The sequence below is a fragment of the Manacus candei genome, unplaced genomic scaffold (assembly GCF_025592945.1).
Source record: "Manacus candei isolate 608988 ecotype Guabito, Panama unplaced genomic scaffold, ASM2559294v1 h1tg000077l, whole genome shotgun sequence".
In the NCBI taxonomy this organism is placed as follows: domain Eukaryota; kingdom Metazoa; phylum Chordata; class Aves; order Passeriformes; family Pipridae; genus Manacus; species Manacus candei.
The window spans coordinates 3201772-3220380 of NW_026138125.1; the positions used below are offsets into that span (position 1 = coordinate 3201772).

Consider the following 18609-nt stretch of genomic DNA (forward strand, 5'->3'; position numbering starts at 1 on the left):
AAAAAGACTGATTATACTGAAAACCACACGTAGCAAGTGAGGATACAAGGTTGTAGGATTGGTGAGGCATAAGCACACATTTCGCTGTCAGCGCTGCCACCCACTCGTCCAGGCTGTGGGTGTCTGGTTTGCATAATCACCAAGCAGTTATTTATCAGGAAACACACCAGACAAAGCCTTATATTTCAGCTGGCAGCCAATCAGATCTTGATGATTTGCACTTTTTTTTTGGTTTTGAGATGATGTTTATTTAGATACCAAACACAAACTTTCTGGATGAATGCCTTTCTCCGTACACTAAGGAAACAAAGAGGAGTGAGTCCGAACAGCAAAGCCGTGGTGCCACCACTCTATCCTGCACATTTTTGGCTGTCCTGCAGAGAGCAGTAGGATGAAAGTGAAAATCCTCCAGCGTATTGTGTATATTTAAAATAAACCGATAGCCTATTTGGGTTCAGTTCAAAAATGACCCATCTTTGAAGGGCCACGTGGATTTTAGTTTTAATTCTCTCCTTCGGTTGAGAACCTGAAGCTGCCAAAACCAAACAGAAGTTTTTGTTTCTCTGTCCATGCAGGAGACTTATTAAGAAGGAAAGAGAAATGCCTAAAAGTAATGGAAACAATATCAACATATCCGAAGGGTAAGTGATGAAAGCACTGATTGGACTGTGGAGGAAGGTTTGCAGAGGTCAGCTGAGACTGACTTCTGCCATGTGCCATGCAGTCCTTTGCTCCAGAGGAGCAGCAAAACCTGGAATCTCTGGCAGAGGAGAAAGAAGGTATTTCATATGACAAAAGTGAGAAGACATACAACTCTAACAGCAACTGCTTGTCATGAAAATCTTGTGAAAAAACTGCTTCTGGTGGGTCATGATACTTGTCCCCTGTGCTGTTGATTTTAAGGAAAAAAAAAATCATTACTCAACATTTTCCACCAATTAAAATTACTGGCCAGTTGCCAGTAAGAGTCAGCAAATAGTAGCATTTTCCTTCTACTTAGTCATGTTTCTCTTCATTCATCACATTCATAGGTCCTCTATTTAGGTTTTTATAACACTAGGCTAAATAAAACAGACTATGTAGTGATTGTGAAAGTAGAATGGAGGCTTGGATCAGACAGAACAAAAATATTTTCACCATCTCGAAAAACCTTTTTGCAAAAGATTACATCAAGATGGTCAACAAAGCCTCACAAACTTTTGGAAAGTGAAAAGAAACACTCTGTGTGTTGGTAGTGGTTGGAGGATTTCAGAGAGTGCTTTGCTAGACTGCAATCATCATCATCGCGTTTTCCTTTGATCTGTCTGGAGACGTGGCAGGATGTTTAAAGCTGGAAACAGCACTTTTCTAATGTTCTCTAACCTCAAAAACAAGATGCCGCACATAAGGTTTTTTCCTCCTTTTTTCTCCCTCCAGCTCATTCCTGCCAGAACAGACTATTCAATTGTGTACTGTGCATCAGGACGCTCCCTGCTGAAGGAGGGGAGAGCTGTAGTACGAGGAATGAGAGGGCTTTTGTTGCTGGAGGGAATTTTTTACTAGCTTTTTTCTCTGTGTGCGAGAGACATAAAGTGCTCTGGAAATGTACAGATTCTTCCTGCCAAGAATGCTTGTTTTCACAGCTCCCCTTTAGCCAATTTCAAACTGATTAAGAAATAATAATAAAAAAAAAAAAGTTTCCACATACATATCCTAAACTCCCTGGCTGACAGGTATTGCTGAGCAATAGAGTCTGTAAAAGTGCCAAAATAGCCTATTTGCCCAGAAGAATAGAAGAATCAAATATTAATACTGATGGTAACGTGAAAAGAGACTTTTCAGTGACAAGAATAAATTCAAAGCTGAAGTGTTATTAACCAACTGTCTTAATTAAGCTATAAGTATGATGTACTAATATTTTTAAGGACCTCATTCAGCTGCTTGGCCTTTGGCTTTAAATTTTTTCCCCAGAAAAACGTTAATGCAAAATAATTAATTCCTCTCCAGATTTGAGTGTTACTCTTTTTGAGTGAAATATTTAGAGAGGATTCTATCAAAATGTTCTACTCCTGACACTGACTTCACTTAATGCTATTCTAATTAAAAAGCAGATTTTGCGTATAATGTAATGCTATATGAGCTCTGATAGATATATAGGAGATCACAGCATAAATACAGGCTGAATATTCTGTGGAGCATGTACAGAAAGGAAAAAAAAAAGCTGTTTGGGAGTCAGAGAACATTGGAAAACCAAGGGAAATCTGTAACTCACTTTTCTGGCACCTTCTCCCAGTGTAGCCCTCGGTGCAGGAGCACACGTTTGTTCGAACGCAGTGACCGCCGTTCTTACAAGGGGGAATGCACACAGCTAGTGAAAGGAAAGGAGAAGTTTTGTGCACCAAAATCACACAGGGGATCAACACTGCCTAAGTACAGGCACCTTATTTAGGGGCCTCTGTTGGGAGACGAGGCTGCAGAGGGTTTTTTTTCAGCTGGGGCAGGGAAGGTGTCTCCCCAGAGGGTGATTTGGGCAGATGCCCGGATGGAGAGCCTGATTTTGTCTTGTTCATGGAAAGAATGTGGGACATAACTCCTAGCATCTAAGGGTCTCAGATACCTGCAGTTAAGAGGTCGGGGTATTCCTGAGAATCTCTTAGGTTTTTAAATCTCCAGCTAAAGATCTTCCTCAAGGCTTCTGACTTTGAAATAAACATCAGTGTTTGACATTTGCTAACTTGACTTTGTTGCTGTTACTTCCCCCTTTCTCAATGAAGCAGGAGGAAGGGTTTTGCTATTCTTCAGCATCCATCCACTATACCCCCATATCCATTCCATATCCCACACAAGTAGACATTTATTTTCAAGTTTGAGCTTTATCTAAACCGTAACACTTAAAGGCAAAAATTCCAAATCACCTAGGTGTTGGAAATCACCTTCCATGTTGAATCTCAAAAGGGAAAGATCATCAAGTTACAGCCTGTATCATTTTGGTATCATTTTTGTGCTCTCCTTCACCCCCAACATCATAAAAGCAAAGAGCTTCCAGCAAGTTTCATTTGCAACTAGATTTTTGTGTGCGAATCATTCACTTGCAGAAATATGCATTGGGACTGCATTCATCTGGGAACTCCAGGGAAACAAAAGAAAGAGAGTAAGAATGAAGAACATTTAATATTGAAATAGTTCAGGTTTGGTAATAAGAATGTATTTATATTCTGAGATTAGAGGGTTACTAGAGCTATGCTCAAAAAGAAGTGAAAAATGAGTGGTGTAAGCACAGGTACCTTCCAGCTACTTGAGCCCATAACAGAAGTTCTTCTCTCCTGCATGTTCTGCCTCAGATAATGGGTCATTAACTTAAGCACAAAGTGAGCAAGAAACCCAAGATATGGTTTGCCTCAGTTTAGAGCTCAGCCTAGAACAGGGATTCAAAATCAGGTCCTACTCTATGTCAGTCAGAGCAATATTTGATCAGATCTTTGAGCAGGGACCTGATGGAGTCCTGTTCAAGTCTCCCACCTATGGCACTTTAGGGTGGTCAAGTAGGTGATATTGTGAGCCCCATCTGAAGATGAATTATCATCTGGCTCTGATAGTACCTTCCACAGGGTATGCAAAATGAACAAAGTAGAGCCATGCTTCAATGTTTAATTGAATAGTTGCTAAGTAGTGATATCACTGACTCAGATAGCTTTAGATTAATTATTTAGTTTTCATTAATGCCATAACAAATAAGTGCTTACTCCTTCGCAGTACCATTAAGAACAATATAATGTGGATTTATGACAGACTATAACACCAAAGGAGAGCACAGAATTATGACAAAGAGAGTCTCTGGATATGCTTCATGTGGGGGGCAGGTAAAAATATAGGTCCTGTTTATATTTGAAGCCTGGATCCTTTATCAAGATGATAAATAGAACTTTCTTACCTCTCTGGCACTGTGGTCCATAGAAACCATAGGGACATGAACATGTATTTGGCCGTACGCAGATTCCTCCATTCAGGCACACAGGGTTGCACACAGCTGTATGGGAATATCAGACAACTCTATGGATCTTTGATCATGTTGAACTTTTTAGAGTAGCCACTCTTTTACTGCTGACTCTTTTACAGGTCATTAGAATAAATATTTCTAGTAATACAGTCCTTGCTGGTCAGTTGTGCTGGGGCATTTATTCATGGTTGACACGGTGGGAGCATTTCAGTGGTGTTTTAGCATAGCTTGGGGGATGAAACGGAGTATAATTTAATGTAATGATTTAATTTATTTCTGATGTATTCCTTTAGTTCACACAGTTCATTTGCTCCCATTCCAGTGTCCTCACCAAACACAATCCCGAGGTAGTAACTGTAGTTTCATTATATGGTCCCTGGATAACCTGGAGTTGAGATATTAACCATTTGCTGCTTTGGCTGCGTTCAGCAGAGCATTGTGGCATTTTCATGAAGTTGAATAGGTGTGCACCCCAAAACCTGTTTGTTCTGCCTCATTTAAATGCCACTTCCTACAAGACATTGGCTCATGCATCAACAGCAAAGCTACTGGCTGAGCTCCCTTTGCCTCTCTATGCAACTGTTATTACTGTAGATGATATAACAAGCATTAGGAATTAAAAGCTGTCTTGCATATTTGTATGTGGCAAGTACCAGACTGTTAAAAAAAAAAAAAAGACTATTAGAATTGCAAATTGATTTAGCTGGGAAGTCAGTGTGTGAAGAATAAAGAATCTGATAAAGTTTTTATTGTACAGCAGAGTGACAATTTAAAGCAGGCTTTTTCCTTCTATTCCGTTTATCTTTCAATATCTTGCAGAATAGCCCATTAAATAAATTAAATGCATTTATGTTTAAATAAATTAAGGGTCACTAAAATATTTCAGATGAACTAAAGAAGAAATAAAATGTCAATTTGGAAAGAGAAAATAAGTGAAATTGTAGTCTAGATGAGAGGTTTTTTTGACTAAGAAAAACCACTTATGAAGTCAAAATGGACTTCATTCATTGCTAATGGAGAATTTGGATTAGTTGCCTCATTGTCCTGGCTAGTTCACAGATGTCCACAGTGTCAGTCTGTCAGTGTTTATATTTCCATTGGTACAGCCCCCTAAGTCCTTTTTTTCTTTCATTTCTGTCTCTGTCTTCTTTCAAAAATTCCTATGATATCACTTCAGGTGGGAAACCCCAGCAGTATCCAGAAAATACTCTGTGTAGTGCACACAAAACAGTGCCAGAGAGGTGAGCCAAACCTTTCCCCTAAGGTGTCAGCAGACAAAAAAAATCCTGCCACTGTGATTCTGGGTTGGAAATTACTGTTGCTTTTGCTTCTTGCACGTTCTCTTGGAATAATCCTGTTAAAGCCATGCCAAAATAAAATTGCAGAACTCAATGAGAAGAAAAAGAGGAGATAGTGGGAACCAGAATAGGTAGTGACAATCCCAGTCACTTTCCGTGGATCTTAGCTAGGCTAATTTATGTGTCCTCATTAGGTCTGTCATTTTAACACTTACAGGAAGAGCAATCTCTGGGAGATGGAGGTTAAAATGACATCTCTCACCTTCCAGGAAAGGTAATGTAGGCTGAAGGTGTCTTAGTCATTTAGCATTCACTGTGGCAGAGCAGACTGCCTCTGTAGCCTTGAGGTTTGGCACTGATTAAGGTGGTCCTCGGTCTTGCTCCTTTTAATATTTCACTATTTTGCATGCCTTGTCCCAGGTGAGTGCTGCAGTTGCTGTGCCTTTGGAGGAAAAATATGTACTCCAGCTTTTAGCACTTCGATCCTGAGAGGGAGATCAGAGCTGTGTCTATTCAAAACAGGGCTCAGAACTGTGAGTACTGTCTAGAAATAGGTACCTAGTTCCAATCCTCACCTTGTCACTTTGTACTGACTGGTGGAGGTGGCTTTTCCCTGAGCTCCCACGTTCTGTGGATGCCTTTGCAGGTGCTGTGCAAGTACGAGATGCACGCAGGAGGAGCAGTGTGAATTCTGGCAGCAGTGCATTCTAAGAAATAACTCCAGAATCACACAAGCTTAAAAGGCTGTGAAAAGGTTTTGTTTGTGGGTTTTCTCTTCATAACCCTGATATTTAGATAAACATCTAAACTTAGGAATACTTACATAAATGTCTAAACTTACGAACACTTACATAAACATATGAGCTTAGGAATACTTACATAAACTCAAAGCCTTCCAAGCTTTTGCCCTTTACTGTTCTTTGTTCTTATGCTTTAACTCTTTAAGCAGCAGATATGAATCTGACCACTGAATTACAGGAACCACATGGATTTCAGGCATCAAAAGGCTTGAGAGACCAGCCATTTCTAACCCTTTACCTGTTTCACAGGAAGGGCTGCTCCATCCACTTCTGCATTTGCACTCATCTGGTGACACACAGACCCCACCATTGTGACAGTGCCTGTTACACACCACTGGAAGACACAGAGAAGATCGACATGTCTTATCACTGGCACCAATGCAGATCCTAAAGTTGCTCTATCACAGCAAATAACTAATAGTATTGATGCAAGAGGCAAACTGAGGGTTGAATCTGTCCTTTTCCTTGGTTTTCTTTCTCTATTAGAAGCCTTACGTCTAAAATTCTTTGGTTTTAAAGTATTGCAGCTACTCTGGTTCAGACATGAAATTATGTTCCTGTCAAGGGCATCCTGATATTTAAATAAGCAGCACTGTAATGATGGAACTGCACATGTTCTGCCATTCAGTTAATATAGAAGGTTTTGAAGGCTGGATTTTTTTTCCCCAGACATTCTCTGTATTGAATCTCTTTTTTAACTTGCATTGCAGAGTAACATGGCTCCTAATAGGTATGTCTAGTATTTTGTGTTCTCAAAATTAGCATTTCTACCTTCACTCACAACCTTGAATTTCATAAATGTTACTATAAATAACATGCACATTTTTACTTCTTTGTTTGTTTTTCCAGAAACATTTTTATGTAGAAAATATTGATATAGATGTGCATATTTTTACATAATACAACTACACTGCTGGTAAATAAATGCTCTGAAATAGTTTAGCTACTGTATTACTTCAACATGTTATATTTTGTTTTTCTTCCTGTATTTATTAATAATTTTAAGGGGAAATATAGGAAAAATAAAAAGTCATTTTTTTATCTTGTAATTTTCTGCTAATTCAAACATGTAATGAGAAAAGCCTGAGTGAGTTCATACGTACTTGTTTCACATCGAGGACCTACAAATCCATAAGCACAAGTACAAGTGTTTTGAGGTAGACAAGTTCCTCCATGCTCACATGGCGGATCACACTGTGCTGCAAGAATAGAACAGGAGACAAAAAAATGCAGTTCAAATATTGCATTCTGTGTGGCTCTGAGCACAGCACAGGTTTTCTTCTCTCCCCATATCATTTTATTAATCCAACAAGTAATTTGGCTGAGGAAAACACTGCAGGATAGCTGTGGGTATCACATTAGTAATACAGCACTAATGAGCAGCTATATAATGTCTGCAAGGGAATGATTTTTGCATAATCGTGTTTAACTTCTGAGCATGCACATTTTTAAGTACATATTTTTGAAGTCTAAGGATGGACCAAGTACAAGATTTGCCTGGTGCATGGTCAGTAAGCTTTAACCTGTGACAGAAGTTACATTAAGGCAGAGATGAAGTGTTTCTTCTGTAGAGAAAAGTGTTTTACAGGGATTTACCAGCCAAATGGCAAACATTTAAGCAAAAATTTTAGTATTTCATGAGTAGTATGAGCTCTGTAGTCAAAGCAGCAAATCAGATAATGATTTCTTGACTTACTGCAATATGCAGTGTCATTCTGTTGAAGAAAGAAGATGAGCAGTTGCATGATTTAAAGCTGGAATGGACTGCAACTCTTGAACCAGGATGTTTGCTGAAGAGACTCACCTGCCTTTTAGACGTTGATCATTATTAATCTAATGGTTTTATTGTAGAGGGAGCCTGGAAGGTTTCACCTCTTAAACCTGAGATCTAAGGTAGGTACCTGACACTAGATATCATGAACACTGCCATTTGTAGCCCTCTAATAAGAGGTAATTTTGTATGGCAAACTCAAGGGGAGGAGGAATATAACTGAAGGGACAAGATGATCACTGACACTCTAAAAAGAAGTGCTGTGAGCAGGAACAGAGCAAGACACAGGTGTCAGCTGGCTCTCATGCCTCTGGGGAAAAAAAAACAAAACACCTCACATACCAGAATGAAAAACATCTTTCCTTGTGCTTGGGAAGTGAATACGCAGAAAAATGTTGGGCTTTGGCACACTTTACTGGCAGAGTTTTGTCTTTTCTAATGAATATGAAGCTAAGCAAGGTTATTCCAAGAAAAACGCAAAATGAAGCTAAAGAGATCTGAAACAAAACACTTTTCATTTTAAGTATTGTTACAAGGGAAAAGAACCTTAATGCACCACATTTTCTGCTTAAAACTGGAAAACGAACTATGTAAATGGAAAGCTAAATGGAGGACAAATTCTTGGGGCACCCATAATTTCAATGCAGTTATTGTGTTGAAGACCTCCTCACCTCTTGTAATTGTCACAGAGCCTTCATGTAAAGCCATGGAATATTAATTTTTCCATCCCAAAAAGTAATAAAAGCCTACACACATTGGCCAAATCTAGTTAAAAAGACAAGGTCCAAGAAATCAAACATTTTGACAAAAATAACATTGAAGAAATATATTTGGTAATAGATCTGCTCTTCAGGTACTTTAGTATTTGCATTTCCTGTTACCATACAGTTTTAACTGTGAAATTTTCAATGCTGCATTATATAACTTTAGGATTTGACATGCCTGAGAACAGAAAACTTACTAGATGTATTTTAGATCCATACTATACATACTGAGAATGTCATTAAGCTAAATTTAGTTTTGATTTGATGGGCTATGAGGTTTAGACATTTGTAAATCAACATATATTTAGCTGAAATTCAAAGTGTATATGTACGAGAAAAAAAAGGATAAAAAAAATAGTTGTCTGGAAAACTAAATAGATTTAGATAAGTTTAGATTAGATACTACTGTATTACTGTGAGGGTGGTGAGGCACTGGCACAGGTTGCCCAGAGAAGCTGTGTGCGCCACATCCCTGGAAGTGTTGAGGATCAGATTGGGTGGGGCTTGGAATAGACTGGGCAAGTGGTAGGTGTCCCTGCCCACAGCAAGGGGGATGGAATGAGATGATCTTTCAGGTCCCTTCCATCCCAAACCACTCTGTCATTCTATTATTTGATTTAGACCCATTTAAGCAGCTAACATTAACCTTTCCCGAAGTGTTTCTAATTCAGCCACCAGTAGCAGCCGCTGAAGCAAGTCAGAGGCTCAGGCACTTGGGGGACTCATGCCATTAAGGCAAACTGGAGGTAACAACCCATGATGAAATGGAAAGTCAACAAAAGGGGAAGAAATTGAAGGTGGCTTTACATAAATTTGTTATTCCTTTAAAATTTCAGGGCCATGTTTATAATTTATCACTTGTGTTTGGGGGCTTGCTCTGGATCTCACTGAAGTGAAGGGCAAGTGTAGGGCTCTGAAAGGAGGGTGCTGCTGCATGCATATCCATCTGAACCCTTCTCACTCCCCTGGGCTTGGGTAAGCACAGGGCTTGTTTATAAAGGGATTTCTTTGCAATTAGAAACTAAGGGGGGGTAGAAATGGTTAATATTATCTGTGTGGTGATAGGGGAGTACAAAACCTTGCAAAAACGTACCACTCTTTTTAAAGTATGTGAAATATGATTGCCTTTCCTGTAGGATGATGGTTGTATAAAGCCTCCAGGTGCCTAAGTGCTATGCCAAGCACAGTGACATTCAAACATATTATGCTTTATTTCAGTGTGGTTTGTATGTAGCACTTAGAGCAAATGTGTCCGTTTGAATAGAATACTTTCCATCTGGCCTTTACACATTCCAAGATGCATCTGAACTGTCAGAAAAGAACATGGTATTTTGGATATTAAAACATTTAGCTCTTATGGTGACATTTAATAGTAAAATGTTTAAAACTGTTCTATTACTGGGGAATAGCAAAAGATAAAAACTGAGCACTGGCTGCTATGTGAGAGCGAAAGTAATATTCACCTAAAAGACATTTCCCTCTGTAATAGAAATATATTGTTTGTGTCAGATTTTTTTCCCCCAACTTCTATCTTTCATCTTCTGGAATGAATTTTTTTTTTTCCTTAAGCATTTGCTAAATTGTAGGAAGGTATTGCAGTGTTTTTATACTAAGCAGTTTTGGATGGGATAAAATAACAGCAAAGAGGAGAACATTGCTGCAAATGGTCAATCTTGCTGTCAAATGTATGTATGTTTATGTTTATAATTTAAAATCTGGAGATGAAAATGGAGAAGTGTTTTATTGTTTTCTTTGAAAAGGCTTTTTGGGAAATATCCCAAAACTTCTTTTTTTTCTATTAAAATGAGATCATAACCTTTTTATAAGTTTCTCTACAATAACTCTGGGGGCACTCAGGAGTACTAGATGCTGTGTTGTTTTCTCCATTTTCAGTATCCTTATCAGCAAATGTCTTCCAGGACAGAGTTATTACTGGGCATCTCAAGTGAGTAACTCTCTGTGCCATCCAGCACAGGAATTCCTGGGTCTGCACCACAAAAGCCAGGCTTGGAAGTGTGAAAGCATTACCTGCTTAAAATTTTGAACACCAGTCAGATCAGGACAGACTTCACTGGAAGGAATCTACATTGTTGTACATTGTTTCATTGTACATTATTTATTTTCTTTCAAAGGTGCATCAATCTAATTTCCTAAATGGATGAAGTTTTAATATGTGCAGCATAAGGTGGGTAAAAAAAGGGAAAATAAAGTTAACAGGTTGTTGGTTTTCCTTTTGAAAATTGTGGGCTGAAGCATTTCTTTTGCATGCAAGATACTCAGACAAAGGAAAGAAAGCATAGGGTTAAAGCATGTATTAGTGCAATTAAAATAAGTCATATGCATATTTAAATAGTCCAGCAGTCTGGAGCCAAGTTGTGAGAGAAATGCCCATCATGCAACTAGAATATTAACAAGAGTAACTTGACTGAATAAGTTGGGAATACAAATGCAGACTCTGGTTCTGGTTAGGTTGTACTAATGGATTTTGTGAAATGTCAGCTGAGTGCTCATCTACAGTCAAAAAAAAGCAAATAAAGTCTTAGGAATTGCTAAGAAATGAGCAAAGCACAAAATGTCAGACTTTATTATGGTCTGTGTCCATGGTGAGCTGCATGTGAAATACCGTGTGCAGGTCTGATCCCCCAGCTCAGAAAAGATACAGTAAAAGTGGGAAAAAATTGCAGAAAATGGTGACAAGGATAACCAAAGTTATGGAAGACCTTTTGTACAAAGAACAAGTGAATATATTAGGTCCTTGGGAAGGACATAACTAGGTGGTTAGGATGGAAAACTGTAAGTCTGACATGGCCCAGAAGGGGTGAACAGGGTAATGTTCAAAGGTATTGCCTTGATATTTTTAAGCACATGATCCATAACTTGCTGAGAGACTATTCTGGACAGTATTCCAATATCTTTCCCATATACTACCAGGCAAATGCTGTTGGTAGCTGTTGGAGATAGGAGAAGGACTTTTGGTCTGATGTGGTAGATCTTTTTTGTGTAAAATGTCAAAACAGACGAATGTCAGCTGCCTCGTTTCATCCAGCTGTTCATCCTGAGGTCATAATGCTATCCCTGCTACTCCATCTTTCCTGTTATTTTAAAAATTATTTACTTCGAACAGTGGTTTTTTAATGTCAAAGCAGTGCTGTGTTTTTAACTCTTGAGCAGAAAGCATGACTCCTACTATTCTAGGCTATACTTTCCCTTAGAAAATACAGTGCAAAGCCTATAAAATATCCCAGAGTTTTACTGACTTCACATTTTTAAGAAAATATTTCTAAAGTAGCATGACCTTATCTTCCATAGGAACACTGCAGTTCTTTTATGACTACTAAAAAACCAGAAAGATGCTAGTTATTAAATTTCAATCTAATCCAAAATAGTTCAAAATAATTATCTGCATTGTACTGAATAGAGACTTTGACTATTTAAATGTATAGTTTCAGTGACCAGACACTCCCTATCAAAGGGTTTTGGAAATATGGAAACACAAATAAAAGGATGACCAGAAATTTGGCTTAAACCCTTATCTTTCTTCAGTCTTCAGGTCTAGGTCTCTCAAAAAGAAGCCCAAAAACTATGCCCAAAGCAGAGTTTCTGATTAAATCCAACCCTGTTATCAAATGGAAAGGATATGTTCCACCTTAGGGCACCCTGGGGAGCTTAAGGACTACAACAGCTTCTCTTGGGCAGTGCCATATGCACAGACCCTGGTGAATGAACCAGGGAAACAACAGCATTTGTTTCCTTTCCCTTGTCCAGTGGGTGTGGCATCTTTGAAGGTGCAAGTCTGTGTCCCCGTAGTAGAGGAACATGGGCAGGACAAAAAGTAATTGCTCTGTAGGGTGACTAACAACATTAACAAATACTCCAGAGCAATACCCTTAAAAGTTACAAAGTGCTGTGTTACATGTGCCACTTGTAATAAAGCAGACAAAAACGTTCTGAAAGCAATCCTGAATTGGAATTGTTTTGCATTATTACAGCACTAGGTTTTCATTCCATTGGCATGCTGAGCTGAAATGGGTAAAGCTCTATAAGCATTCTGAGGCTCCTGCAGTGCATGTTGGCAGGTGATATGTGCTGTCCTGTAAAACTGCTGGAAGTATACTGCAGTAATGCATGGGGGTTTATGGCATATATCCTTGGAAATGGCACTCAGAGTGAATATTAGTTGTTTAGTAACCTCCTTCATCATCAGAGGAACTCTTGGCTAAGTTTACTCCACAAAAGACAGAGAGCATTTTCTCCAAGAGGAAATGTGGGACAATCCAGGGAACTACAGCAGGCCTGATCCTCCCTATTTATATTTTTAATTTTGTATAGGTGATGCCAGCTATCTCCAAAACTGTATCTCCAAAACACTACTCTGAAATGAAACTTTTAAAGCTGGTCTGTTTGGGAGACTAGTCTTGACCTTAGGCCACTAATAAATGGCCGTATTGCCTTTGTGCAGGAAGGTGAAAGAGCTTTAAGAACTGAGAAGCTGGTGAACCTGTAAGAAGAGACAGGGGAATGATGAGTAGAGCCTTGAGGAACTGCTTCATCTCACCTCATCTGCAGAGTATGTAGTTGCTGTCAAAAGTGAAAGAATTAAGAATCTGTAATCCTTATTGCACCAAAGCAAGATGAGGAAAAACAGGGTTCTACTTCTTACAGACAACATAGATGTCAATAGGGTGATCTAAATGGAAATTGCTAACAGGATCTGAATATATCTTAATTTAGATGCCTGAATGCAAGCAAAACACACTGATATCTAGCTAAGTTCTTCTAAAAGAAGGTAAGAGGTTGTACCTGGTGGTCCCCAGGGATCTCTTCCAGCCTGTGGTTCTGTGAACCTGTGATACCAATGTCAGAGTAGAGGGAAAGGATTTCCAATTAAATCATAACAGGGAGACTGAGGGGCTTGTCCAAAGGGATAAGAATATCACAGATATAGAATGTGTTATGATTTACATTAGAAGAGAAATTAATTTTCAGGATGTTGGGTTTTTTTTCCCTGCAAGTCCTCTGAGCCTGATTTTGAATCTGCACAACTGGAAAAAAAAATATTACATTCTCTCACAAGACAAATACCACTCAGAAAAGTATTTATTATCTTAGAATATTTCCAGACATTCTTATTAAACAAAGGTCACATCGCCTCAAGGTATTAAAACTTGCTACCAGTGGGTTGTTTCTTTTATCTCAGTGAATTTGGATATCAAATGGGAAGGTGACAACTATCAATAGTGTCTGAGTCTGTCGACATTTTTGCTCACTTGGCAAGGATGTTGTGTTGAAGCCTGAAGATTTTGCAAATGTTGGTCTCATCTAAGCTTTGATCCCTTGCCCAATTTTCCTGCCTGCTGTTCTTAGAGGGGCCCACTGTCTTGAAAGGATTCAGTACAGTTGTGTCTGCATTGTAAGGTGATGATAGCTGAGGTTATGACAGGCCTTAATCCAAGAAATTATCCTCGTTTTTCAACCTCCTCTGTCATGATGAATCATCTGCCTCTGACATGGGAAGAGACATCCACGGCTGGAGGTACAATGGGTGCTCTTCACACTACTGGCCACGCTCCAAGGTGCTGCCCACAGGTGGGCAGAGGAGCTCAGGATGAAGCAGAAGAGGGAGCAGACAGGCTAATTACTGAGTCAGGTGTCACAGTCAGTGACAAGAGACAAATAAAGGATGTTTGTGTATCATGTCATCAAGCCCCGAGACACAGAATGATGTTGGCAATAAAGTATTTCATCCTAAGGACTCTCTGGAGAGATTTTCGGTAATACCAGTAATTGAAGAAAACGTCTCATCTTGCAAGATAGTAAAAGGCAGAGGGAGATTTATATTTTAAGGTAGATTTATGTTTTAAGGCTTATACTGATGGGCATACTAAACATAGACACAGCAGCTGCGTATTCATATCTGTAAATATTCTTTTGTACCTGGGTCTGGTCTTTGAGGGGAGGACCTTCGGGGGCTGGACTTGCTTTGGGCTTCCCAGTACTAGTAGCTAGTTGGTGCTTTTCCATCTCCAGGTATAAAACAGAGGTCAAAGACAGGATCTTTTGTGCCGAGTAACCTTAAGTCCTTTAGAAAGGGCATTTCAGAAATGTGCAAACAGGCGAAAAATTATAGCGCCCAAGATAACAGTAACCTTTTCTTGTACATTTTGTAGACGGTCTCCAGCAGCTCCCTGAGCTCAGAGGGCTGCAGCAGTGGTGGGGGCTTTACACCCCCACAAAGCCTTGTTTACAGCAAGGAATCCCTGAAAGGTCCTCCACAGCACATCACAGCTGAGACCCCCCTACTCCTGTCTGCTCTGGGCATGGAACATGAGAGACTAGTAGTGAAAGAGAGTGAAACAGAGGATGCAAATGCTTTTGCTTTGTGCAGTGAAAGGCCAGTTACGAGATGAACTTATCAGAAGCATGTCAACAAAAGGTGTGATTAATGATAGCTAAGTCAAGGAATTCATTACTTCAACAACATGCACAATTCTATTGTTTTACAGAGGTATTCTCAGATGTCTCATGAATAACTCAATATATTGTGAAAACCCTTCTGGTGTTATACATTTCAGAGGGCAAACTCAGTTTCGTATTTAAGATATTAGATAAATATTTACATAATAATAATTCGTAAGGTAGTAGAACACTTAGTTTTCATAGAATATGTGTTGTATAGAGAAATGGAGTCAATTTTACTCTTTCCTACAGAAGTTTGATATGTTTTCAAATGTGATGAGTTCAGTAGAATGAACCTGACCTTAACGCAAGGGTAAGTGAGATGACAATCTGTCCCTGGTTTTAATAGATTAGATATTATAAAATAAACATGTCATTTTTGTAAGCAGAAAGAGCTTTTTCAAAATTACAGACTTAGTTTCTTATTTTGAAATATAATTGATTTTGAAAACAGAATGATCCCAGCTATGAAAATCTCTGAATTTATAGTAAAAATTAATTTTTACTTTGGAGAATTGTTAGACCTGAAGTTATAAAAGAATCTTAGAGAGGATTTTCCCCCTTACCTTCACATGTAATTCCATCACCCTTGTATCCAGAGGGACAAGGGCCACATTTAAATCCTCCATCTTCAGCTGGCTCGCACCGCACATCAGGAAAGCACAGCATATCAGCACACGTGACTTTGTGATGCATCCCAGCGCTGGTTTTGGGCAGTTCCATGTAATCCATTGCTTCGCTGAACAACTTTCTGGCTGCTGTGGTCTGTATTGGAAGCCTTGTTCCGGGAGAAGACCCTGCTGGGTCACTCCGAGAAGCTGTGTGAAGAGAAGAACTGAGTAAGTGGGAAGGGGAGGTGAGATGTTTTGCCAAAGGTGATGCTCTCGGCTGCTCTGTTGGGAAATCTCGGGATGCTTTAGTCCTCAAGACTGCAACTCTACCAGGCCATTTCCTGGGAGAATAGCCATACTTGGAGTGAGTTTGCTGAACAGCAGGTGGCCTTGCAAAGAATGAACTTGCGCTTGTGTTGCGATGAGAAGGAACAGTCTGTGTTGTAGCTGGTTTGTGTTGTTTGAAATGGAGAGGAGTTTGGAGTGTCACACTGACAGCTGGGGCTCTGGGGTCTGGCTCCTCGTGCAGAAGGGGGGAGTGTGTATCACTTCTTTTTTCAAGAAAAGATTGGTTTTTGGGTGCTGTGAACTCCACATCAGGTTTTTTTGCTGGCAGTGTCTGAGCTTGGGAAGTTTTCCTTTTCACTGCAAGGGATGGAGTGTCAATGACTGTGGGGTTTCTTTCCAAAAAGTATGTAATATCTTGTCTTGGAATTTGGGTTTGGGAAAGAAGGGAGAATACATTTCTTGACGTCTTTAATACATCTTCCTGGTGAGAGCCTCTTGCGTCTTCCATATTTCTTCCAGGAAAATCCACGTGGCTTTGGGAAGATCTTGAAACTAGGACAGAAGGAAGATCTATATTAGCTAAATTCTGTGGTCTGGAGTTTTAAGGAACCACAGTGAACACTTAGCTTAGGAACAAAAACCAGAACATCATTTCTAGAAGTAAAGGAGTTAATTATCATGATGTCAGGGCACATTTTTGCTGACTGACATAGGAATGACATGGGTTTATCTGATATGGGTGACACCGGCACTGCTGCACAGGGAACTGCAATGCTGAATCTTACAGGGTGGTAGATCATGAACTTGAAGTCAAGGAGACAAGACATTGCAGTTTGTGACAGACAGATATGGGAGATGGAGAAGCACACAATACTAAGATGGTTCTTGGCAAGACTGTGTCCTAGAGAGACTCTAGTCCAGTGTATGACTATGTAATGCTTCTGTAGTCCTTATGGCAAAGGGAAGCTTTAGGAAAGCATTTAAAGGAGACAAATGGCAAAGCTTTGTTGATGCTGTGTACAGCTCCCTGCAGACGTGAGGGGCAGCGTGTAAGGGAGTTGCTGGTTTGTTACTGTCACCCACTTGTTCCAGAGCCAGCCACCTTTTCAGCTGTGTAAGGAGGGATGATAGATGGGCAGAGGGGAGTCTGTGAAGGGCCTGGAAAGTGGAGACGAGTAGTTTGAATCAATACTTTCAGGAAGATTAATGGCCATCTGCTGACACTAATGAATGGAAGAAGCTATTTTTAACCAGTTCTGGCATACTCATTCCGTAGGATATGGAATATATTGGATCCTGGACAGAAAACCTCACTTGGTTCTAGGGTTAACCCCATGCAGGATGTACCTCTTTCTTTTAAATATGAATATTAATCACTTTCTAAAAACTCCCATTGACATGGAACTCAGCCATAGTTAATGAGGAAAGAGATTCAGATGCTTGGCAAGAGTCAAATGAAAGTTAGAGCATTGACTAAGCAAATCCTGGCAGCCAAAGTTGTGTTTATTTGGCTGATAAACAGTGTCATTTTGCTGGCAGCTGACGAGTCTCCATTGCCCTGAAGAATAATGTTTTGGAGTCTTACAATGGTACTGGATGGAACTATGGCCATCAGTAGGTAAATACATGGTATTTAGTAGAGCAGTAGGCAAATAGAAGGATTTCACTGTCCAAAGTAAGCCTGATAAAAGATAAGGTACACAGAATGGATGAAAAGAGTTGATGGAGCAGGGAGGATGTCAGCAAAAGGAGCATGAAAGGATAGGAGAAGCCAAAGGATTTTAAAAAATGAATGGAAGATGAAAGAAATATCTCCATAGAAAATTATCGGTAATAGATGATCATTACTGCCCCTGGAAAATTTGACTCAGGGACCAGAAATCAACAGGAATGACAGTGAAGGGCTGAATGACCTCTCTGATAAATTTCCAAAATGAGTCTTGATTATAGCTTTGAGCTCCTTCCACTGTGTCATAATTAAATGGGTCTTCCTCCTAATTAAATTTGAGTAACTAGTAAGGAGATCAAACTGACTACCTGAGAAAGGGAAATCTTTTATTTCTTTAGCAGGTGATATAGGTGATATACCCATCCCACAAATGGGATTCATCTTTCCCTGTAAGGCAAGGGAGAGCACACTGTTGGAGTGTTTCTGTGATAATGTAATTTTTACATCTCAAATAACACTACCAATGAAGAGTAATGATACATTTTGGTTGGTTGTTCATTATAACATACACTGATCAAGGTCCTTCATCCACTTTGTAGAGGCCACTGAATCTCATAAGATGTTGGCACCATTCAAATGTGGCAACTAGAGTGTCTTCTCAGCATTCATTATTTCAGATATTTATACTGTGTAATTTAGTTCGGATTGGAATACGATAGATTTTATTCTGGAATACCTGAAAATTTCTTTCTGCACTCTTCCAGATAACTAAATAAGCTAAAACAAAGAAAGTAAACCAAAAGATTGCACAATCAGTTGTCTGTAGTCAGCAGCTTTCTCAAATCCTGTGTTACTTCAATTTACTTTCCCTGATGTTGATCAATATCTTCAAATGTATAATCCATTATCAATGCAGAGTGTGTGAATCTGTTTTCCCCTGTGATGCCAACATATTGGACTGGATGAAAATAACAGG

The 18609-nt window shown here is 39.4% G+C and overlaps 1 protein-coding gene across 1 annotated transcript in view; it reads right to left on the minus strand.

The window, feature by feature from the left end:
- The window catches only part of LOC127481266 (von Willebrand factor D and EGF domain-containing protein-like), a 171993-nt gene that overhangs the window by 21698 nt on the left and 131686 nt on the right, over positions 1-18609 (minus strand). The window contains exons 21-25 of the mRNA XM_051810327.1: positions 15632-16516; positions 7178-7273; positions 6313-6408; positions 3911-4006; positions 2252-2347 (exon numbers count right to left, since the gene is read on the minus strand). Coding sequence (XP_051666287.1) covers positions 2252-2347; positions 3911-4006; positions 6313-6408; positions 7178-7273; positions 15632-16516 — 1269 coding nt within the window. The remainder of the gene's footprint in view (positions 1-2251; positions 2348-3910; positions 4007-6312; positions 6409-7177; positions 7274-15631; positions 16517-18609) is intronic.